General features: G+C 33.8%; 1 protein-coding gene across 20 annotated transcripts in view; it reads right to left on the bottom strand.

The window, feature by feature from the left end:
• Positions 1-25,839, bottom strand: part of PHF20L1 (PHD finger protein 20 like 1) — a 118,620-nt gene that overhangs the window by 35,590 nt on the left and 57,191 nt on the right. For 17 of the 20 annotated variants that reach the window (XR_012471762.1, XM_074202464.1, XM_074202478.1 and 14 more), the window contains 4 exons: positions 25,392-25,580; positions 24,980-25,183; positions 18,215-18,271; positions 16,291-16,398 (listed from right to left, as the gene is read on the bottom strand). Coding sequence is in view for 19 of the 20 variants with exons in the window: in XM_074202464.1 (XP_074058565.1) it covers positions 16,291-16,398; positions 18,215-18,271; positions 24,980-25,183; positions 25,392-25,580 (558 nt within the window). In the remaining variant the exon portion in view is untranslated. The remainder of the gene's footprint in view (positions 1-16,290; positions 16,399-18,214; positions 18,272-24,979; positions 25,184-25,391; positions 25,581-25,839) is intronic. The other 3 variants (XM_074202479.1, XM_074202469.1, XM_074202480.1) reach the window with 3 other exon arrangements.

Below are 25,839 nucleotides of genomic sequence, written 5' to 3'. Positions count from 1 at the left end.
AAGGAGAAAAATCACTACTTTGTGTGAGAGGAGTGAAGAAGAAGAAAAAATATGGGAAGAAATCGTGAATAATCTGAGATGAGGAACAGAGAAGAAGAGGGAACTCTTAACTGACTATGGGGGGGGGGGGTGCAGAGCCAAGATAATGGAGTAAAGTCAGGGACTTGTCTGAGCTCTCTCCCATGCCACTCCAAACAACTTTAAATAATGACTTTAACTAAATTCTAGAGCAGCAGAACCCACAAAAAAAAAAAGATTGAATGAAACAATTTTCCAATCCAAGACAACTTGGAAGATCTGAAGGAAGGGTCTGTTGCATGGAGGGAGGGAGTTAGAAAGGGTTCACAGCACAACCTGGGCCATGTTGAAGCAAACTGGCTCCACCCATCCAGGAATAGACTGTGGGGTGCCTGGGACCCTGGGGGCATCTGGGTCTGTGGCAGAGATGGTAATTCCTAGCCCTCTCAGCCCAGGGATTGTCAAAGAGAACTTGTAAATAGAACAGTAAAACTCTGGCCCTATCAAGTAAGAACAGAGCCCAGTCCAGCACAAGCCTCAGTACAGACCAGGCCCTGGTGAACCAGAAGCTGAACTGGGAAGCCACCTGTCAGCTACTTCCAGAGCTGCTGGAAGGGGGTTGGAGGATATTGCAGAAGTCTCTTTGCTTAACCCTGAGGCAGGACTCTGTTGCTTTGCCCAAACTCAGACCCAGGTCATAATCTGGGGTCCTAGTCTGAGGAAGAGAAGCAGAAGCACAATAGAGCTCATGGTCTGCAGTTGAACAGGGACCCTCCTCCTATTCCAGGACAGATGGCATGCTTGTGGTCATCTTTGGACTAGAGCATAGGGAGCAGTCAGAACTTCTTATAAGACCTTGGAGGAATTGAGAATCTGCAGGTCCTGGGAGATGCTCCTGAAAACATCTCTGCCCCATAAGCAGAGCTCCATCTTAAAAAAGAGTTAAAAATCAAGTCATAGGTTAGAGAAATGAGTGAACAGGAGGAAAAAAAATCCAACTGCAGATAGAGAATTACTTTGGTCCCATGGAGGAGCAAATTTCATATTCAGAAAATAATAAAGTCAAAGTTTCTGAATTCAAAGCCTCCAAAAAACATATGAACTGCTTATGGGATATCCCCCCAGGGCCCCAAGCACCCCATGGCCTATTCCTGGATGGCTGGAGCCAGTTCACTTCAACACGACCCAGGCTTCACTGTGAACCCTTTCTAACCCCCATGCAACAGACCCTTCCTACAGCCTACAGAAGAGCTTAAAAAAGATTGGGATGGGAAATAAAACTGATGTAGGAAAAGCATGAAAACCAAATCAGCAGCTTAGTGAAGGAGATACAAAAAAAAAATACTGAAGAAAATAACATCTTAAAAACATTTCAAAAAGTTTGGGTCAAATAGAAAAAAAGTTATCCATAAGGCCAAATGAAGAGAGGGATGCTTTAAAAAGCAGAACTGGTCAGACAGAAAAGATACAAAAGCTTTATTAAGAAAAAAATTCCTGGGGCAACTAGGTGGCATAGTAGATAAAGCACTGGCCCTGGAGTCAGGAGTACCTGGATTCAAATCCGGTCTCAGACACTTAATAATTACCTAGCTGTGTGGCCTTGGGCAAGTCACTTAACCCTGTTTGCCTTGCAAAAAAAAAACCTAAAAAAAAGAAAAGAAAAGGATTCCTTTAAATGTGGAAAGGAGCAAAGAGAAGCTGATGACTGTGAGAAATCAATAAAACAAAAGAATGGAAAAACTAGAGGAAAATGTGAAATATCTCATTGGAAAAACAACTGACCTAGAAAACAAATCCAAGAAAGAGAATTTAAAAATTATTGGACAACCCAAAATTCATGACCAAAAGAAGAACTGAGACTTCATTTTTCATAAAATTCTCCAAGAAAATTGGCCTGATATCCTAGAAGCAGGGGGTAAAATAGAAATCGAAAGAATCCACCAATCACCTCCTGAAAGAGATCCTAAGATGAATATTGCCAGGAATATTATAGCCAAATTTTCAAGTCAATAACTTCCAAGCCAAAGAGAAAATATTATAACCAGCCAGAAAGAAATAATTTAAATGTCATGGAGCCACAGTCAGAACAATTCAAGTTTTAGCAGCTTCTACATTAACAGTTTATTGGGCTTAGAATATGATACTCTGGAAGCTAAAAGAGCTTGGATTAGAACCAAGAATCAACTACTCAGCAAAACTGAACATCCTCTCTCAGATGGACTTTCATTTAAATCGGGGACTTTTAAACTCTCCTGATGAAATGAGCACAGCTGAACAAAAAGTCTGATCTTCAAGAACAGGACTTAGGTGAAACATAGAGAGGGTAGATAAAAAGGGCAAACCATGAGGGACTTAATGAAATTAAACTGCTTATATTCCTGCATGGAAAGATATTAATATGAATCTTCTTGTTTATTACAGTAGTTGGAAGGAGTATATGTAGACAAGACATAGGAGGGAACAGAATTAAAGGGTATTGTATATTAAAATGATGGAGTTAATGGTGGGGAGGGAGTAATGTACTTGAAGAAAGGGAAAGGAGGTAAAATGGGGTAAATTATTTCACATTAAAGAGGCAAAAAAAACTTTTGTAGTTGAGTGGAAGAGGGGGAACATGAGGGGGAGTGTGAGTGAGCCTTACTCTCATTGGAAGGTGCTCAGAAAGGAAATAATATGCAAATTCAATTGGGTATAGAAATCTATCTTATCCAAGAGAAAAATAGGAGGAAAAAAATGGTTGGAAGAAAAGGGACAGGAGGATGGGAGGAGAGATAGAAGAGAGGGAAGATTGTGGGAGAGGACAGTCAGAGGCAACATACTTTGGGGTAAGGACAGGATGAAAGGAGAGAGAGAATAGAATAAACTGGGGTGGGGTTATGATGGAGCGAAATCCATTTAGTAGTAATAACTGTGAGGAAAAAATGTGGGTAGGGGGAGAATAGGTTGGAAGGAAATACAGCTAGCAATAGCAACTGTGGGAAAAAAATACTGAAGCAATTTCTCTCCTGGATTTAAGATAAAGAATGCTATCCATCCCGAAGACAGAGTTGATAGTGTCCAAATAGAGACTGAAACGTATTTTTTTTTCCTTTCACTATATTTTTCTTGAGCTTTCTCTTTGTTTGTGTGTGTTTGTGTGTGTGTGTGTGTGTGTGTGTGTGTGTGTGTGTGTGTGTGGAGGAGGGGCAGGGGGAGTTGTTTACTTTTACAACATGATTACTGTAGTAATGTTTTTCATGGCTACACATTTTTAACCTACAGCAAGTAACTTGCTTTTTCGATGGGGAGGAGGGGGGGTGGGAGGAAGGGAGAGAATTTGGAACGCAGGGTTTTGGAAGTAAATGTTGAAATTTGCTTTTGTATATAGCAGAGGGAAATATTTAACAATAAAATAAAGTAAATTTAAAACAAAACAAAACCAAAAAGGAAAAACCAAAACACAAATGGCTGTAATATTTTGGGTAAAGTATAAGGGAAGTTCTACAACTGAAAGGGCAAAGGGAGTAGCCAGGGAATGCCATGAGAGACTTGAGAAGGGATGAAAAAGTTTGAAAAAGCTGCTGTAGTGAGTTGGATAGTGAATAGATAAGGGAAGTATAAAAGAACCACCAGAACCACCATACTGTAGTGAGGGGGAAGCTAGGTGCAAAAAGTATCCAGTCTAGGGTCAGGAAGACTCATTTTCTTGAGTTCAAATCCAGCCAGATACTTACTAGCTGTGCAATCCTGGATAAGTCACTTAACCCTGTTTGTTTCAATTCTTCATATGCAAAATGAACTGGAGAAAGAAATAACAAACTATGGCAGTATCTTTACCAAGAAAACCCCAAATGAGGTCACAAAGATCAGACATGACTGAAAACAACAACAAAGCTGTAATAAGGACCCAGGTAGGATCATGTATCACAAATTTTAAATGGATATTGTCAACATAGTTTTATGGGGTTTTTTTTCAGTGCTAATCAGAAATATCAAAGTAAAAGTAAAAGCTGATAGGAAAAATACAAGGTTGTGACTGGTGATATAATAACAGAGAGGAGGAAACTTAAGTATAGAAAATGGTGTAGAGTTGAACTGGTTAAACAAGGGGTCAAAATGGGGAAGGGAAGAGAGTGTATTTTGAATTTGAGGTGCCCATGAGGCAACCAGATAGAGCTATCCAGCAAGCAGTTAACAATGTTGGACTGGAATTCATGAGAAATTACAGCTAATGAGCTGATGACAGTATAAAAGGATTAAAATAAACTGAAAGGAACTGAGATGTTTTGGAAATAAGCAACATGGTGTAGTAGACAGAGCAAAAGACTTGAAGTCAAGAAGATATGGGTTCAAATTCCATCTCAGAGGCTTGCTATAACTGTCTAATCCTAGGCAGGCCATCTAACTTCTTTGTGCCTCAATTTCCTCAATTATAAAAAAATAAATGGGGGTTGAGTCTTTTACAGTTCAAGTGTATGATCTCATTGTCCTTTGATCCTTGGAGGATTTTAACAGTTAAGGATTGGGAGAAATATGGGGATTCAGCAAAGAGGATTGACATGATCAGACAAGGAAAAGGACAACCAAGAAAGAAGAGCATCACAATGATAAAGAAAGTGATATAATGGATCAGTTAGGCCCTCAATTGCTGCTAGGCAATCCTCTTATACCTCTCTAAATAGTTCATTATGCCACCCTTCTTTATTGTCTTAATTCCCTTCATTCTTTCAACTGAGAACTTTTACTTTTATTTCACTGAAAAGGTAATTCACATAGAGTTCTTTCTTTCAACTCTTCCTATATCTCTCCTGCCTTTTAAAACCAAAGAAGCAGTTCTACAATCAATACCTCCACTTCCTTTCTTTCCTTCTCACATTCTTCTTAATTTTCTACAATCTGGCTTGTGATTCAATCTTTCAACCAAAACTTTTCTCTGCAAAGTTACCGATGATCTCAATTGCTAAATCTAAGAGTCTTTCTCTTAATACTCCTCATTCTTGACCTCTCTATAGACTCTGACATAGTTGATCTCCTTCTTTCTCTTTTCTTTAGGTTTTCAGGACCTGGTATCTTTTCTCATTCTCTCCTATCAATTTGTCCACTCTTCAGGGTTCTTTGCCACATCATCAGCCAGATTATAACCATTATGGGTGCCCCAAAGGACTCTGTTCTGGGTCCTCTTCCTTCTCACTTTTCTTCTCTTATACTGCCATTTCACATTTTGATCTTCCAACCACTAATGTCTCTCTAGTTCAATCCATTTTCAATTGAGCTGTCAACATGATTTTCTTAAAGCACCCCTATTCAATCAGTAAACTACCGGTGGCCCTCTATGACCACCAGGATTAAATGTAAAGTCCTAAATAACATTTTAGCTCCATCCTCCCATCTTTCTAGTTCTCTTATATCACCACATTCACTGCAAAGCAGTGGGGTTAAGTGACTTGCCCAAGGCCACACAGCTTGGTAATTATTAAGTGTCTGAGGTCAGATTTGAACTCAGGTACTCCTGACTCCAGGGCTGGTGCTCTATCCACTGTGCCACCTAGCTGCCCCCTACTGCACCACTTAGCCGCCCTTCCAAGTACTCTTTTGCAGCTACAAAGACTTCTCTTCCATTTACAGAAGCCTCTTTGCAGTTCCTCAAACAAGAAAATACATCTTCAGAATTTGGGTAATTTAAGTGGCTGTACCCAGTGAATGGAATGCTCTGCCTCCTCATCACCACCTCCTGGCTCCCTGGATTTTCTTCAAATCCCAGCTAAAATCTTGCTTTCTATAGAAATTCTTTCCTACAGTTTCCTGTAGACTAATTCCTATTTATCCTGTATATAAAGATTTTGTACATACCTATTTTCATACTGGCTCCCCGATTATATTATGAGTTCCTCGAGGGCAGGGAATGTCTTTTTATTTTTCTTGAATCTATGGTCCTTAGGACAATGTCTAGCATACAGCTGATATTTAATAAAAAATTACTGACTGAGAAAGAGACTTATGGAGTCAAATGCTACAGGAAAATGGAAGATAAGGAAGACTAAGAAAATCTCATCACATTTAGCATTTAAGAATTTAATAAAACTTTCAAAAAATAATTTCTATAGAATGGGAGAGTCAAAAGCCAAAGAGACAAAGCAAGTAGTCAATCCATCAAGAATTATTTATTAAATGCCTATTACAAACCAAGACTCAGGTTAAGTGCTGGGGATTTATGTATGAAGACCCAAAGAATCTCTATTAGCATTGAGATTAGATTTTAATAGGTGAATCATGTACAGTTCAAATAATCAGTTCAAATATAAAATTAATATGTACATGTACACACATAAAGTAAATACAAAAGGAGAGATTGCAGAACAGGAAAGATAAGAGATGCTGTCCAAATTGTATATAAAAGGAAGATGGGGATGAGGTAAGGGAGGACTGCTTTCCTGGCATAGGGGGCAGACAGTGATAAGAAAAAGTGATAGAAGATGAAATGTTGTCTTAAAGAAGAGAGTAAAAGTTTTAGTGGAGTGAAGAGTATGAGAAGGAAGATTATTGTCTTTGAGATTGAACAGAAGGTTAAGCCAGGTTGTGTGGTACTTGGAAAGAAAGAATTTTATATTTTATCGTAGAAGCAATGGGAAGACACAGGAAATAACTGAGAAGAGTAATAAGATCAGCACTGTTCCTAAAGAAAATAACTCTAGTACTCCATCAACAAATTAGGAGTCATGTAAAAATCTAGAGAAAAAGTAATGATAATGAAAAAGAAATGTAAAAGTAGAAATGGTAAAGCTTGACAACTAATTGAAATCGTAGGGTGAGAGTGTGGGGGAATATGGAAAGGACTACAACGTTTTGGGGAAAAAAAGATACTTAGATTAGTTTGCATTTCAAGTGTTTTTGAGTTATCAAATTTTAAATTTTCAGTAGGTAAATGCTGACGAGTGGAGAGAATGGATCTAGAAATATGGATCATGGAGTTAGCTGCATGAAGATAATAGTTATACCCACATAAGCAGCTGAGGTTGCCAAAAGAGATTATATGTGCAAAATGTATGAATTTATTTTGCTTGGCTATATTTATGTTACAAGGAATTTTTCCCCCTCTTTCTTTTTCTCCATTTTTGCTGAGGGTAGAAGAAAGCAGATTAGACAAAGTAATGCCAAAATTTTAAAAATTATACTAATATATTTTTAAATACCCAGAAGAGAACAGATGGAGGGTAAGAAAGAAGTGCAGACAATCAGGATAGTTTTGAAAATAACCTGCAAACTTTAAAAAAATCAATCAATAAGAAATGGGTTAATGTATAATCCTCTTTTTATGTTCTCCTCAAATATATGTTAATTCTATTTTTGTGTGTTTTAAGATCAGAAAAAATGTTTAAGCTGATTGGAAGAGCAGTTTAGAGAGAAGATTTTGCTAAATGAAGACATCAAAAGTCAACAGAATAGAGATGAAGAGGGAATGAAGTAAATGGGAAACCAAATTTTTCAAAGAGTGTATGAAAAAGGGAAGTCAGATCTAGCACAATTGCTTGAAATAAATAAATGGATTATGAGGAACTCAAGATTGTGAGTCACTTGTCTATGATGATGGCTATGAAAACAAAAGAACTATAAGGAAATACCCTGAATATTAAATAAGGAATTTATGGATAGGGATAGCCATGAGCCCGGAGCAGGAAAGAAGTTAGAATACAGGAAAAGACTGATGATACCAGGAAGCCAAGTTACTGGAAGGGGAAAAACTGGGATGGAAGACATAGAGTGACTTTGATATGGAAAAGTACTAACTTTTTGCTCATCATTTGGAATAGAGACGATTAAGAGACAAAGATGAAACATAATTTTGAGATATGGAATAAGGGACATTAATGAAGTCATAAAGATATCCTTGATTATGTCAGTCAAGTAAGAGTAAAGATCATCTACTAATAGATCATGGAGAATGTGGGGGTAGAGGAGGGGTGTCAAAGAAGCAAGGTGGTTCAAGTGGAGAAGGCTCTATTTTTATTAATCTCAAATCACCTAGTTAATAGATAATCACAGATTTGGGCCCTGTGCTGGAACTTTAAAGGCCTAACAATGGAGAGAGATTTGATATATCTTTAGTGATCTAAAGGAAGTTTAAAATCGTTATTTTTGATATATTTTATATTTTTAAGTGAAGGGGATGTTTTAAGTCAGTCAGATAATAAACAGTTACTTGACTTTTACTATATGTAAAACAAATTACCAGGAACAGTTGGGAAGATTTAGAGAGGAAACTCAAAAGAATTCAAAAACATGATTCCTGACCATAGTTTATAAATTAATTGTGGAGATTCAGTTCCTCAATTCTCTTAAAACTGTCCTCTATATCACAAACCTTCTCTGTGTATATGTGACCTATTTCCTTTCTATTTCTTTCCTTTAGGATCATTGCTATGTGCACATAGAGTACACCAATGTACTAGCCAACAGTCAGTGAAGGGGAAAACTTTTAAAAATCTTAATGGATCTTTACATTTTTTTACCTATTTATTACCCTTGTATCTTCATCCTGAATGCTCTCTGGATGATATGGTTCGAAAACATTTCTTGCCAAGCATTCTATAAAGCACGGATGTCAAACTTGCAGTCCACAAAAAAAAAAGATACAATATGAAATAGATGTTAATTTGTGGTTTTCTAAGTCAATAAACAGCTCACAGGAATCCGTTTCTATGAGTTTGATACTACTTCTGTAAACTATATTTGCTTTCACCATTTCTTGTTGTTTTAAGAGGAAGTATTGCTTATAATTATTAACCAACTTTATAAAATAAAACTAAAGCTTTTTATCAAAAATCTGTAATGTCTCTGGCTACTCTGTCTCTCTACCTGGCAAAATCCAGTGGACTTTTCACTGGCTAAGGAGTTTCTTGGTTCCTTTGGTCTCCTTGTGATTGATTTATATTGTGTTTAAATAGATCATTTAAAGATTTTTAATTTCACACTATATTTACTCATGTTTAGTGTTCTAGCTCTGTTTTGTTCTGAAAATATTTGATAATGATGGACAGTCCAACAAGCTGTGCATATATATATATTTACTTATACCTTAGAAAATGCAGAACAACAATTAACTGGGGACCCAAAATGTAATTAGAGGAAAAGAGCAGAATGCACTAAATTGAGTAGTGAAGGACATTTAATGATTCCCAATCTTCTCAATGAAATCAAAGTTCACATTTTTAACACCAATATTCTTTCAGGAAATGGGTCACAAGAATAAGCAACAGATTGTCCATGTATTCTACCTGTATCCTTGGCAAAATCAAGAAGACTCAAACAGATCTCACTCTGTCAAAGCTATAGAAATATATGGACAAAAGTAGCAAGAATAATAACTATTATTATTATTATTATTATTATTATGCTGTTTCCCCTTCATTTCTGAAGAAGACCATGACATTTGGTGGGGTAGAGGGAGAGATGGAGGATTCACAGGCATAAATGGATGGGCAGTTATCTGCATTAGTGGATGAAACATTCACATTATATTTACAAATTTCAGTATTCTTTTAGAGTTATTATTTAGATGAATCATGAAACATCACAATCTCTGAATGTGGATGGGTATGTCTCACCCCAAAGGCAAATGAAGAGATATACAATAGGTATAAATAAGTTGGGAGTATAGTACTAAGAAATAGCTTGTGTATAACTTATGGCATAAAATGTCATCAAAGAGAAGCAGAACCAGAAGAGAAAACTGCTTCTACAGCAAAAGTGAAAGAAAAATATGGCAAGTTTGTGAACTCCTCTTGTATTTACTAAATCAAAGAGATACAGAACACTACCTCTACCATGCTAAGTGGACCCCCTCAGGAGAAGTTATGGGAGAATATGTAAGGGTTACATAAAACAAGACAAGAAGGTATAAATAGGTATATTTTTCTTTTTCTTTTTTCTTTACTTTCCTTTATCTTATTTTCAGATCCCTATTTTTTCTTTCTCATGCTCTCTTCATCATCTCTTTTTTAAAATTTTTATTTGTCTTAATCAGTTAAGATTCAACTTTTCAGATTCCCCCTTCAAACCCCATCCTTACCCCAACTGAGAAAGGAGTAAAAACAAATCCATTACAAACACGTAAAGTCAAGCAAAACAAATTATCTCATTGGTCATGTCCCTTCTCCACCCCACCCCCCAAAAGCCCTAATCTGCACTTTGATTCTACCACTACTTTATCTGGAAGTGGGGAGCATGTTTCACTATGAATCCTCTGGAATTGTAGTGGGTCACTGGATTGATCAGAGTTCCTAAGACTTTCAAAGTTGTCTTTACAATATTGTAGTTATTCTATAAAACTTTTCTCCTGGTTATGCTCATTTCACTTTTCATCAGTTCATAAAAATCTTCACAGGTTTCAGTTAAATCATCATATCATTTCTTACAGTGCTATACTTTATCATGGTATTGCTATACCAAAGGGTATCAATGAGTTTCAATCTACAATTCTGGAAGAAGTACTTTCATCAGTAAGATCACAGATCAAGTAAAGGACTGAATTATGAAGAGAGAATATTAATATATTTAACAACTATAGAATACATCAAAACATCAAGGACCTATGATCTGGGAAGCATCTTGATCTCAGGGATGTAGGACCTCCTTCAACCAATGAAGATAACAATGTAAATTGCAGTCGACTTTTAAAAGAATTGTCTGAGACTCAATAGATAGCCTGTGTTACTTGGAGTTAGGAAGATCTGAGTTCTAATAGTACCTCAGATATTTACTAGCTGTATTGTCATGTTTGAGTCACTTGCCCTCTCTGTCTCAGTTTCTTTATCTGTAAAGAAAAAATAATAGCACTTGCCTCCCAAGGTTGTCAAAAGAATCAAATGAGATAACATGCAAAGCACTTTGGAAAACTTAAAAAGTCCTATATAAATAGTTATTTTAAAGGCAGATAAGTGGGCACAGTGCATACTGTGAAACTTACTATCAGGAAGACCAGATGTTTACTAGTTAATATAATAATGCTTGTCTTTCATTCTCGAAGACAAAAGGGAGGTGATGCCATGACAAGTACAAAAATTGAATTTGAGTGAGAGGCTGCTATGTTAAGTCACCAAGTTCACTTTCTTCTCCAGAACAATCTGGGTCCAATGGCCAGAAATGAATCAGGATGACTGGAGACAGTCCTGGATGCAAGGCAATCAGGATTAAGTGACTTGCCCAAGGTCACATATCTAGTAAGTGTAAAGTGTCTAAGGCTGGATTCAAACTCCCTTCCTTCTGACTCTAAAGCCAATGCTGTATCTACTGCACCACTTAGCTGCCTTATTAGCTGGGTGCCCCTGGGCAAGTTACTAAACTTTTTGATTCAAGTTTCCTCATTTTTAAGAATATGGATACTGACCTCACAGTCTTGTAGTGAGGATCAAATAAGATAACATGTAAAACACTTAAAAAACCTTAAATTGTTCTGAAAACACTAGTTATTATTATTTAAGTATTAGAGAAAATATCTGAAAGCCAGGTCTTAATGAATACAAATCCACCATTCTAACTATTATACTATAACAGCCAACAAAGCAACATAAAAGATATCAGTTTAGTATCAGGAACTGAGAAAATGAGAAAACAGCATCCTAGAAGATATGTCTCTACTCATCTAATTATCATGTGATTTCAAGGATAAAAGAGAGAAGGCAGATTATGAAGTATGAAGCAGAAAAATAAGCAAAAAATTAACTTCTTATACACAACAAATTTACTTCAGTGACAAAATTATGTTAATGCAAATCATAGCTGTAACACATAGCCAAAAGGAAGATAAGTCAATTTATATCAATATCCAATCAATTTATATCATATTCTTTCTTGGGAAAATCTAAAAACCCTCAGACCAAATCTTCAGTCTCACATGACTTTTAAAACACCATCCTAAGTGGTAATATATTAAGATCTCAAAAAGAAAAAAAGACTGAATATCTTTATATATTAGATATTTTCATTAAAGTTCTACTCCAAAATCTTAATTTTATTTTGGAAGTCACTCTCTAAAATGACAACAATATAGAAAGCTCTGAAACGTCCTATTATGCTAAAAAGTATAGATCTGGACCTATGTTTGAGGTCCTGTCTAACTGCTAAAGACTGCTCTTGATCAGAAGTCAGGAAGACCTGAGTTCAAATGTGACCTCAGAAACTTACTAGCTATGGGACCTTTGGCAAATCATTTAGCCTGTTTGCTTAATTTCTGTTTGCTTTAATTCATTGGAGAAGGAATCTTTAGTATCTTTGCAAAGAAATCCTCATGGAAATTATTGGCAGGATAATATTGGACCATAGGGTCAGAGTCAAATATGACTGAATGACTGAGCTATCACTAGCTAACTTCACAGACACTTTACAAAGTTTCTTTACCAGAAATTTGTTTAGCAGGTATTAATTTATTTTTTGGCCAAAGCAATTCATTAAGACATGGAAAGAGTATATAATCTGGATTGATAAAGCAAGTATGGAAAATAATTAAGTGACAAATCTTTTGAAATAGTGCAACAGAAAGCAAGGATTGTTCTTTTTTTTTGTTTGTTTTTGCAAGGCAAATGGGGTTAAGTGGCTTGCCCAAGGCCACAGAGCTAGGTAATTATTAAGTGTCTGAGACAGGATTTGAAACCAGGTACTCCTGACTCCAAGGCCAGTACTTTATCCATTATGCCACCTAGCCGCCCCAGGATCGTTCTTTTAAAACCTGCTATATCTTAGGAATAAAGTAGTTTTCCACTGCTGTATGGTAGCAATATTTATTTCAAGTAAATTATTGTTTCATTGAAGATACTAAATCAAAGTTAACAGAGCAAAGAAAAGGCAAATAATGACATTTCTCACAGGAAGAATATTAAACACTAGAAAAATATGGATTATTTTTCAATCTGTACATTTGAGAGTAAGATCCTACTTTTATGTCTATTTGTTCTTTTATCGAGAAAGGAAGCAGAGATGAATGCAGAGATATCAGAAATTCTTTTAAGAGAAGTGGGGATATTACATTAACAGTAAGAGAAAAAAATTTTTTTCTTTATATATTTCAATCTTCCTCCCATATCCCAAAAAGTGAGAATATCCAAAGATTATGTCTTATGACTCTAAACTTTCATTCCAAAAATCTGAATCACTATGGTTATAATAAATGACTTTGTTACTAATTACCAAAATCTCTCAAGCCACAGACCATCACTTTCAATTAGATTCCTTCGAGCACTTCAAATTTAACATATTGAAAACCAAATTGGTCTCTCAAATTCTGATTTCCTGATTTTTTTATCAATAATATTATTTTCCTCATTCATTTAAGTTTTGAAACCTCAGACTACACTTTTTTGAAAAATTCACCCCACATTCTATTAGGTGCAAAGTACTTTAGATTCTACTTTTAAGTCTTCTTTTCTTTTTTTTAGGATTTTGCAAGGCAAATGGGGTTAAGTGGCTTGCCCAAGGCCACACAGTTAAAGTAATTATTAAGTGTCTGAGCCCGGATTTGAACCCAGATACTCCTGACTCCAGGGCCGGTGTTTTATCCACTGTGCCACCTAGCCACCCCATTAAGTATTTTTTCTATCAAACTTCTACTTTCAGACTCATGCAGGCTTTCACTATCAAACACTATGAACATTAGTTCATAGGTGCTTGTTTGCACCTTCAGGCACCAAACTTATTTTATCTACCATTCCCAGAGTAATCTTTCTAATTTACAGGTTTGATCATTCTAATTTTCCCAACTAAAAAAAGTCAATGGCAATATGCTACCCATTAAATAAAGTTCAAACCTCTTGGTCTAGCATATAAATCTCTTACTATTTGGGTCACTCTATTTTTCTATCCACATTGTACTCGCCATTAAACAAACATACCATGAAAATTATTCAAACTTCCTTAAAATCAAGCTCCTTTTCCTGCCCCTGGGTTCCTACTCATACTAACTTTCATATTTCTTCCCTTCCCCATTCATTTCTGTCTACTGAAATTTCCATGCTCTTCAAATTGAGCTCAGTCAGCAATATTTATTAAGTACTACATTGGTACTGATAGTTCTTCCATACTATTCAATGAAATGGATTGATCATAAAAAACTACTTCCCCCCCACACCCAGTGGAAAATGTCTTCTTCCTTTGATGTCTTATTTATTAAATTACTGGATCCCTTTCATGTCATCTTTATTTGACTGACTTTTCCTTGAGGGAATAGACTATTTCTTTTCATCTTGAATCCTCAGTATCCAGCACAAGTATCTCATAAAAAGAAAATGCTTTCAAAACTTGACCCTGGATAAGTCACTAACCCCAATGATCCACAACTCCACTTTCCTCCAAAAAGAGTATGTGCTTTGTAAATCTTTGCTCAAACCTTAGGATTATTAGAAACTCCATGTTTAACAGCATTTTAAAATTAATATTTATTTTGAAATGTTATAATTTTTTTAAAGTCTGTTTTCATGTCAAGATCATTTATTACATTTGTCATTTGGTGAACATTATCGCTTCTCAGGTGAATGTCAATGAGTCAGAATTATCTCAAGTTTAGTAATTAATTACAAAGATTCTTAATGATAAGTACAGAATACAATTTCAACACTTGAAAGAATATTGATAAAAAGCAACACTTCCGAGTATCTTCCAGACTTATTAGTACCTTTTTAAAGAACTTATAATTTTAACTTAATAGTTTCTCTTTTAAAATGTATACAGAGAAATTTTTTAAAAGGTATCACCCTTTGTCACTTAATAGAAAAGGATGACCCAGAATTGCTAACAAGTCTTTACTATAAGTTCCTATAATAAGCAGGTCAATAAAACCATTATTGATCTCCTTTCTTCATTGCCAACATCAATCTCTCTTAGGGACACTGCCCTTATCATCTCACTTTGCTACCTAAAAAAAAAAAAACGGCAATTTATTGTCTATTAAATAAGTTCAAACCTCTTGGTCTAGCATATAAATCTCACAGTTCGGTTGCCCTCAGCAACAAACTAAACAAATATAGGTAATTACTATAAACAAAACACTATGGGAGATACAAAAATAGATGAAATAATTCTGTCCTCAAAGAAATTATAGTTTAATAAGAGAAATGAGACATGTACCCAAATCACCATAATAACAAAACAATATGAGTGCAAAAGACATAGGACTACATGAGTTCTGAGAACGAAGAGATAACTTCTGAGATACTGAGAGATCAGGGAATTCTCCAAAGAGCATTTGAGAAGGCCTTGAAGCATATTAAGGATTCCACAAAACATCAAATATCATTCTCATTTTATTTCCAATGATCTTTAGTACTTTCTTCTTGATCAATTTCTACCATTTTCCTCTCCTTTAAGGTAGGTACTACAATTTAAGAAATCATTTTCCCCAACTAATGGACTCAAAATATACTGAGAAAAATCAATAAAAAGTGTTGTAAGTCTATCTGATGAGAATGTCCCAGGATAAAGAACAACTGAAATTTTGAAGGAAAACAGAAAAATATCAAGCCTATGTTCACAATGAGAAAATTGACATATAATACAATATCTGCACAGTATTTATATTTATATTTTTAGAAAGGAAAATAACGTTAGCAATGAAAGTTTCTCAGAACCACTACTCACCCTGTACATCTCATCAGGCTTCCACAAAATTCATATTTTAAAATCCTAGTAGATACTTCACCCTCTCTTGGGAATACTGGAAAATAAGTCATTTGGCAACTTTCTGACTGAGTGTGTACAAATGGATTTCCTTTTACTAATGCCCCCATAACTCTAGGTCAATTTAAGATTACAAACAAGGATTCTCAGACTCCCGTTCTTAAGCTCCAACTGTCTTCTGTTTATGAAACAATCTGTAGAACTTAAAAATCTCTTGTTTTTTGTATTACATTATTATATTGCAGTCTAAAAAATGTAAGGTAGTCATGATTACTGATACTTCTAACAGTGTCTTCAGTGTTTCAATGATCTAAAGCCTCCAGAGAAGTTAATGAAAAGATTAGAGAACAGAAGCAACGCAGAAAGAATGTAGCAATCTCAGAGAGCTCCTCTCCAGTTAAGTCTCCTTGAAGGAAATCTTTGGATATTTGGGAGCCCTCTAAGAGAGCAAGGACCCAGGAAAAATTTCCAAATAAGATTAACAAGGCTGTAGGTAAGATGACTGATCTTTGAATGAGTTAAATAAATGAAAACATATTCATCAGATGTTTGCCTTTTCAATAACATGGAAATTCTAAAATATGATACATAAATCAATAAACATTTCTGAAATGCTCATTTTATATAACTTACCATGCTGTTTGGATTTCTTTTTTTTCTTCTTCTTCTTCTTTTGTTTTGGTCTAAAATGATCTTTATCTCTTTTGTCCTTTCTCTCTTTATCCTTTTCTTTCTTCTTACCTGAATGACATGAAGGAACATTTTAATAGTCGTTATCAGTTCAAGAATTTTTCCTTTATGATTTACCTAAATGTGGCATTTAAGTTTAAGTCAGCTATTCTCATTACCTGCCCAAAGAAGAATTAAATTAATCCATTGGTACCATAAGTATAGATCCCCTAATTAATATATTGAAATATAATCTTCATTAGCATTACTGAGAATTTCCAACTCCTAGAATCTTGAAGTTAACATAAACATTAATGTAAATCTTTTTAAAGAGGATAATGATTAGTTAATGTCTCAAATTAAGTTTCACCATTTGAGAGAATATTGAGTTGGCTCAATATTTCTATATGTAATTTTTAATTAAAAAAGCCTTTAAAAGATACTCTTTGAAAAACCCAGTTTGCTATGACAACACAAAAAAGTTCACATTTCTCTTAAGAAACAGAAAAACTAAACTAGTTACCTTTCTAGTATGTGCACAAATATAATGAGAAAAATATTACACCTCTGGATGGGCTTTCTTGGAAAATTAACAAGACTCTCTCAATGCAAAACACTAAAATGTAATTTCATGAGACTGCTGAAAGACAAAGACAATATTCTAAAGATTTTGTTCAGTTTTTTTTAAACTAAGTCTTTTTTAAAGTTGCAACTGAGTATTCACTAGTTTTTAGCTATTACTTTAACCCATATAGCTACCAAATTTCAGTTATTCAGAGGTAACCTAATTAGCATTTTATCTAACTACCTTCTTGTTTTATATTTGATTACATGCTTTTGACTTATTGTAGTAATTCAATAAAAGGCAAAAGAAAAAGAAAGATGGTAGATTTTAAAGCAGCCAACTCTTATCTGAAAAGTTTAAAGAACGTTGGGGAAAATGGCTAAAATGGGGTTTTGGAAATATCTGTGGATTTCATTATCTATATTCTTCCAAACATCTGAAATACCAATATTATGCATATAGCCAGCATCTTTCATAGTTGATATCCATATTTAAACTTTACATGTTAATGTTTTGCCACTGCCTGCAGAAAAAAACTCTGGATTTATTATAAGTTGTTATATTTTTTGTCCTTCCTTCGTGAAGAAGACAATGACATCAGAGAGATGATGCCATGACAAGCATATGAATTAGATTCACTAGTCTCATATTCTCCTCCAGAGCCATCCGGCTCCAGTGATCATATATGAGTCAGAATGATTAGAGATGGACCTGGACAATCAGAGTTAAGTGATTTTCCCAGGGTCACACAGTTAATAAGTGTGTGTGCAATATTTAAAAAATAAACATTATATTTGGAATACAAGTTATCCTTTTCATTCAAATCACTAAGTTATTTGTTTTTCCCTCTAATAGTGGTGTTTCATTTCTGTGTACATCACTAGAAATAAAACATAAAATACACCTTATTTCTTCTTAGCTCCCAATCCAATCAACCTCATAATCACCAGTGAATCTCAAAATGCCACTTTATAACCCCAAATGTCCTTGATTTAATTTTCTATGTCCTTGTTAAGGAGCAGTACACAGATCAGTTAAATGAAAGAAGGAGGACATAAAGCTGGCCTATTGCATGATTTGCTAAGATACCACTTTTTCTAAATTGTTAGAGAATATCCATTCATTTTCAGCGACAGAGGTCAATATCTAGATAGATAAAATTCCCTATCCCCATTGTTTAAACTTTTTTTCTCTTTAAAAATACTAAAACAAATGAGAACTTACACCTAAAAGAGCATAACTGGTAAAAAATAAGGGGCAGGCTATGCTCTCGCTTTCTCTCAAGCTTTAGCCTTTTGTTTAAATATTATTTTCTGTTCATACCAAATGTCGTTGAACTTTTCTCTTCCAATTTCACTTTTTTTTCTGTTTTCAATACTCCTGTGGGTTTGGGGAGGGGGGGGGGGAAACAACATATTAAGTTTAGCGGGACAGAATGATATAGTTTTTTCTTTGCAATATTTCACAGTACTTATCAACAGAAAACTTAAAAATACTTGTTAAAAATAGTAATACTTTATATTACTGTCATAAGCAGTAGCAAATATCTTTTTTTAGTTTTTGCAAAAATATGGTATGCTTTAGGGGAAAAAATATAATTATTTAATTTTACCAAAAGGATTTATCACAGAATTCCCTTAACTAGGAAATTCCCCCACCAAATTTAAAATGATTCCATTTATATTAGCATTGCTTGCCTTATGGTTTTTCTAGAAGCTTTCTGGATATCAGTGTGAAAAACCTGAATGTATAAGGAGAAAAAAGGTAGAAAGAAAAAGTAGGAGAAAGGGAAGAACAAAGAGAACAAGAGAAGGAATGGAGGAAGAAAGGAGAAAAGAGGAGTTAAGAAAAGGGGAGAAAAAGAGAAGAGAGAAGGGAAAAAAGAGAGAGAGGAAGATGGGGGAGAGACAAACAATGGAAGGAAAAACTGAGAAAGAGATGGGAAGGAGGGGAAGAGAAGAGATAGGGAAAGAGACAGACACTCACTATCCTTCAGAATTTGAATAGGGAAATGTAAAATAATCATTTTTTTCACAAAGCTACATAAGACTGCTAAAATTCATATTGTCTCTTCATAATAATAATTAAGTCAGTATGGCTTCTCAGACCATTCAAACTAAGTATTAAACTTAATATCTTAATGAATAAAGGTAAAATCTGAATTTTTGATCCTATTATAAATAAGTCAATATGGGCCAATTTTTAAGTCAAGATAGGACTATTTCAGAAATGAACTATTTCTTCATTCCTTCTGAGATGAAAAAGTTATTAAAACTATTAACTTAGGCCAGGAAAGGTGAAGATTTTGTTCAATGTCACATAGCAATATAGGAGCAGAGGGAAGAGGTCTTTTAAACCTCAGCTCAATGATTTTACCTTGACACCCATTTACAGTCTCTTTAAAAAAATACAAACATAAAAAACAACAATCATTCACTGTCAGGCACTAAAAATTACTATTATTATTGAATACTGCGATTTTCACTAATTCCAAATCTAATTTGGCCATATTAACAGGCAAAACTGAATCTCAATAACTAGAATAAGCTGTGACATAGGGAATAAAGAACATGAGGAGGAACTAGGGAGGCCTGGTTTAGGTCCAAGTCAACCTGTAACTCCTCAAACTCCCAGGCAACTAGCTCTTTTATAATGTGAGTTTGAGCTGGTAATTTACATCACTTGGCCTTCCCTTTATCACTGAAATCTGAAGATTGACACTTGCTTCCCCAATGACTCCTCCAAAGAAAATTAATCTTAATAACCTAAAATATACACTTAAGTAAATGTCCTTACTTACAATAATGATTTTTTTTGGCAGCAATATACTGACCAAATGTAAAATGCATTTAAAAAAAATCATCAAATGTTGAGATGTAGAATTTTATCAATACGCATCCAGAGCTGCTAAGAAAAGGGGAAAAAATCAATAGAGTTTAGAGCCATAGAAGAGAATTTAAAGATCTTCTAATCAGATTCTTCCTTTAAAGATGAATAAAGTGGAACACAGTAAGCTTTATTTGCCCAGAATCATACAAGAAGGAAGTCTTAGACAAAGAATTTACTTCAGTAACACAAAGATTTGAGATTCCCAACATAATGGATACTCACTCCATTGACACAGGTCCTTATGTACCCTATGCTATCTACAAAAATTACTGTATCAAAAATTTCAATAGCAGTATATATATCTTGGAGACTAAATAATTTAAAATTAGTCTAGTCTTCAGCCACTAATGATTACACTATGACTATTCAGAACCTATTCTACAGTCTCTGGAGAACATTTAAAGAAAAAAAAGAAAATATGGTTTTACGAGTTCTCTCTTAACTTGAAACTATTTTTGAAAACTGAAGACTATTATAAGATTCCACACTTAGTATAGCCATATTTGCAGGCAAAATTCAATATAATTTGTTGCTTCTTGGGTTCCTAGTCACCATCAATAATAAGTATTTATTAATCACTATATTCTAAGAATTATGTTATAAATCTAATAGCAAAGTTGGCACAATTGAGGTTAATGTTAAATAGAACTAGATTAAATTTCTTATCTAGTCTTGGATAACATTATGAGAAACTGTAGAAAGTGTTTTGCATTATGGAATGCCTTTGAATAGCAGGGGGCTGGTAATTTAAGTCCAAATCAATTAGAGATACCTACAGGATGAAAGGATAGATCCTGAATTTTTTTTTCTTTGTTATGTATCCGTACTATTAAAATGAAGTTTTGTGGGGTTTTTTGTTTTAGTCAAAAGAAACATAACTTTAAGAAACAGAAGAAAAGAGATGCACTTAAAAACTCTAAGAACTTTATAACTATTATCTCATTTGATCCTTCCAACAACTCTGGGAGGCAGGTACTATTATTATCCCCATTTGACAATTGCAAAAACTGAGGCAGACAAGCATTTGAGTGACATGCCCAGAAGTATACAACTAGTATGCTTTTGAAGCTACATTTGAACTCATCTTGCTGATTTCAGGGCCAGAATTCTTTCCACTATGTCATTTAGTTTCCTCAGTTATTTCAAAAAGTAAATTTTTTTAATTGAATAATTTTAGTCTTAAAGTCCTGGAATACTTAATATCAGATAAACAGTAGTCTATCTAGAATCCAAGAACATCTCCCAAAAACCTTTTCAGTGCTACACCACCATATTTTGGTTCTGAAAGGGATAAGAGGGATAAATTCACATGCCATGTCATCATAAAATTCTAGATCTCTCTCTTCAGAGGAGTTTCAGTGAAAAGATTACCAAGGATTGATTAATTAAAATGATTTTATAATTGTGGTCACCAAATATTTAAAGGAACCATTAGTTCATCAAAAATAAATAATAGCTTATTAGAAGTCAAACTTTTTTTATCCATCAATATCCTATGGTTCAGAAATTTCCTAATCAAAGAAAATACTTTAAAAAATAAAGTTAAATAAATTACCAACTACAATATTCTGAAACTGTACAACAGTAAACAGTTTCTGACATTTCAAGAACAATTTCAACTTGAAATGGAAAGATAAAAACTTGAAAGGGAATTATTCCTATAAAGAAAATTCAGTGATGATAATAAAAACTTTCCAAACAATGTATTACTCTTATCTGAACAACAGCTACTAAGAATAGCTATTTGAAAATTTTAAATATTACAAATAGTATACATGTCTTTCTCAAGAAGCTCTCAGGTTTGAACAAAAGGAGAAGTGATAATTAATTGACCTACTTTCTAAATATCCAGATAGAGAAAAAGGAATATATTATTGTATCTATTTTGTAGAAAGCAAAGAAATAAGTTAATATATATATATATATATATATATATATATATACACACATATATATTACAAAAATCACAAAAAGTACATTATATGAGCTTGAGCACTATTTTAGAATTTCAAGATGAAGTCTAAACTGGTTTCAGTTTTTAAGTATTCAAGTTGTATTAATGGCATTTTATAAGGACATAATTAGAAAACAATAAGCTTCAAGTCTGGGTTTTTCTTTTAATTATATCAAATTGTTATCCATCTCTAAAAAAATAGTCTCAGAAGTGTTGAATAAAATTCCTAGTGACAAACCAGTTTAGAAACATAAACTTTAAATTTATATAGCTACAATGTCTCAGGGATATTTTCTTCTTAAAATTACTACATATTCCCTATTTGGTAACTTATAAGGGACCACTTATCAAGTAAATTTGTCTCATTATAAGTATTAACACATATTCTGGGCATTTTTAGAAACAATATTATCTCTGAAAAAAAAAAGGCAAGCATATTAAAATTAATCATTACGACAGATCATAGCACAAAGTTTTGCAGCAAAAAAAAAAAAATAGCAGGTCGGCTAACAATCAATCTCAAAACAATTCATATTAAAAAAGGAGAGGGGTAGAACTGTGAACCTTAGGCCACAAATTTAAGATTCAAATATTCATTTGTGACCTTACAGACTGTTTTATCACAATATAGGGGTTCTTTGAGAAGATGTGAAATGACAGATAAAGGACCAAGGTGACCAAGAATCAAGTCTTAGTTCTGACACCATGAGCAAGTCACTTAAGCTCTGGTGCACAAGGCAACTTTCTAAGCCTATAAGTTATAGATGAATAGGAGTAAATTTCCATCAGTTCTCATGATCTAAAAGATCTGAATAAAAAAAGAAAAATGTTAAGTATATCCTATAAATGTTGCTAACATAGATATAAATGATATATAAATCACACCAAAAAACAAATTATAATTTTGCTGCATTCAGAATATTAAATGCTGTAGGATCATGGATTTAATTCAGGAAAAGGCATCCGAGTCCATTTAGTTAAACTGTCCCATTTTCAGATGAGAAAACTAAAGTGGAAGAATGTAAAGTGACCTCCATCAAGGACACCCAGATAGAAATTATCTTGAGTGGGATCTGAATGTTACTCCAGTGGTTTGGAGTCAGCACTCTTTCCATCACACAATACTCCCTCCAAATAGGAAATCTCTAAAATTTTCATTTATTTTCCTAATTTAACAAGCTTCTCCTTTTGGGGAGAGGAAGAGAGGGAAGGGGCAGAGAGGGGAGGAAAGGAGAGTATTATCTCTTCTGAGTAGCAAGAGATGCACTGGTAATTAGATGTACAAAACAACTTTAACCTTTGTAGAGGAAAGCAAAACTGAGGCAAATTTAGGATTAACAATAATACATAAGGACTAATAATTTCACATTAACAAAAGAGATACTGAAGGAATTGAATAAGATGACTACTTTAAGGTCTAATATAGTTAATGCTGATTATCAGGAATAATGGCTTAGGATATTTCTTTTTAGTGTACACAGCTAATGAATAAGGGAAAAGTTCAGATATATGCTTTCTGTAAAACAGATAAACAGCTTTAGAGATTTTATTATATTGAATTTTTCCACACACTCCAGTCTACAAACCAAAAGAAAAATTTTTGTATTTATTTTGGAATTGAATGAATATAGATAGAGGATGGCTATCCAATCCTATAATTATCATTTATTGGCATTAAGCTACTTGACTTAACTGACTTATTCCTATCAGATATAGTTACCTGGGATAATAGTTCCATAAAATTTTCTACACAAAGAGGTGGAATATTCTTCAGACTTTGAAAATATAAAAAAACTTTTTAATATACATCATATAATTTTAATATATACAAATATTGTTATATGATGTTCCAGAAAAAGATACATCATCTGTGTTTCATTTTATAAATTTAATTACCAAATTATTTTAAAATAAATTTATATTTAAAAGAATTTTTAAAGATTTCATAACTTTGATGAAATGTAAAAAAAGTTTTAAAAAAGATAGTTGATTATTCTAAGTCCATATATGTTTAATTGAAGCAAAGTTTCTTAAAAGATTGCTGGTTTGGGGACAGCTAGGTGGTCCAGTGGATAGAGCACCAGTCCTGGAGTCAGGACTGAGTTCAAATGTGGCATTAGACATTTAATTTGTCTAGCTGTGTGACCTTGGGCAAGTTACTTAACCCCACTTCCTTGTCAAATTATATACATGTACATACATATACATAAACATAAATTATATATATATATATACATATATATACAAAAATATGCATATATGTATATACATATATATGTATATACATAAATAAATATATACATATATTTGACTGACTGAACACAATTACCTAAGGTATATTATAGAATGAACTAAACTTTCTTATTAAAAAATTTCTAGTCATCCTGGGATCCAGGATAGGGAAAGTCTCACTGGACTGGACTGACTTGAATTACTGATAATTTCACTTAAACTTGAATTAGACATTCATTGTTTTAGTAAAATTTAAATTCTCAATGATCTGTTTACATTTTTATTAAGGCTTCAATCCTTTAACATACAAGTATTAGTGCTATTTAATAAGAATGCAAAGCAGACAGGAAGAGAAGTAGTCTGTGAGTAGAAGTAAGGCTCATGCTTAGGAATGTCAAGTTTAGACAGTAAAGAAGCCTTACAAAAACAATTTTAAAGAGACAGAGGGACCCTATCTCCCCTCAAAAAATAATTTATGGGTTTTAGATAGAGTTATGAAATTATTTTATATGTTGAACCTGCTTTGGAAAAAAAATCCCAAAACAAAATGACCAGCATTTGCTCCTCAAATCCAAGAAATACTTTATGCTAAATAGGGAACACTGATAAAAAATTTTAAAAATAAAATGTTTCATGTCTCAAAGTTGCCAAAAATTAGATAATATGTTCATCATTCTTCTGACAGCAAGAACCATAATAATGGGAGCTGCATGGAGGCATGTTTAAAAAAATCACAATTGCTACATCTTCCAATAAAGTTTACTATGATCAGAAGTTATAGCATTTGGAAATTGGCCATATGGAAATAAATACTTGAAGGCTAAATAAGAATCCAGAATGACCCCAGAAAATTTAGGGGAAGAGAAAGAATGGGAGAGATCCTACATGGTATTGCACAAATACAAACCTATTCCTATTTTAAAGTAACAATTCTAAATTAATAAAAGAACAATTTTTTTATACCCTATAACTATAAACCTAACTATTTAAATTTATAAACTGAATCTTTTTACCTGACACTGTTGAAGCTACTCTTCCATCAGTTACAGCTTTGGAAGAATGATATGAAATCATCTGTATATCTTCCTTTTCTGTACTGGGGTACTCAATAAAAGAGGATTCTGTGGTTACGGGTGCTGTAACCTCCGAACTACGGCTTAAGTCAAGAGGGAGAGAGGGTCCAAGCTTCTCAAGTGACACATGAGCAACATCAGGTACTACATAAAAGAAAGAATGTAATAAAATATTAATAGAGAAAAACTGATCCAATGAATATCAATTTGGATTAAAGTGTTATACAAGTGTTTATCAGTTCAAAAGATGTCAGTAGAAAAAAAAAGCAGAAATGTCTTAGTTTTCAACTCATTTTTAAGATTTAAATTTTTTTTTGTTTTCTGTGTTTTATATTAAATTAGAATACATTACCCTCAGGTACTGATGGATCTTGCTGATTTTGAGAACTGATGGAGAACACTTTTCCATCAGTGATTGGAGAGGGAGAAGAAACCTTTTCTACAGACTCATCAGGCAACGGCAAAGTGGCTAAACGCTGTGATCTTCTTCTTCGCTCACTATGTTTGGAAGGTCTAGGGGGATTCACGGGTTGTGAAGGACCTAGAAAAAGATCTTTCAATGTTCATGAAGCAGAGATATGCCAGGCTCATCTTATAATATTTTAGTGACTAAAGAAGGGATAGGCTTTAAAAATGCTTAAATCCTATCTAACGTTCCTAAGTCACAGGAACTAGAATCATTCAAATAGGAATCATTCAAGAACAAAATTTGATCCCTCATTGGCAAAAAAGTTAAAAAGTAAAGCACCCAACTCTAAAATGTACTAATCAAGAGTTTAAAATATTTGGGGTTGTCTTTT

This window comes from Macrotis lagotis, chromosome X (genome assembly GCF_037893015.1).
Source record: "Macrotis lagotis isolate mMagLag1 chromosome X, bilby.v1.9.chrom.fasta, whole genome shotgun sequence".
In the NCBI taxonomy this organism is placed as follows: domain Eukaryota; kingdom Metazoa; phylum Chordata; class Mammalia; order Peramelemorphia; family Peramelidae; genus Macrotis; species Macrotis lagotis.
The sequence above is the reverse complement of the archived record's forward strand: the minus strand, read 5'-3'. Positions and strand labels throughout refer to the sequence as shown.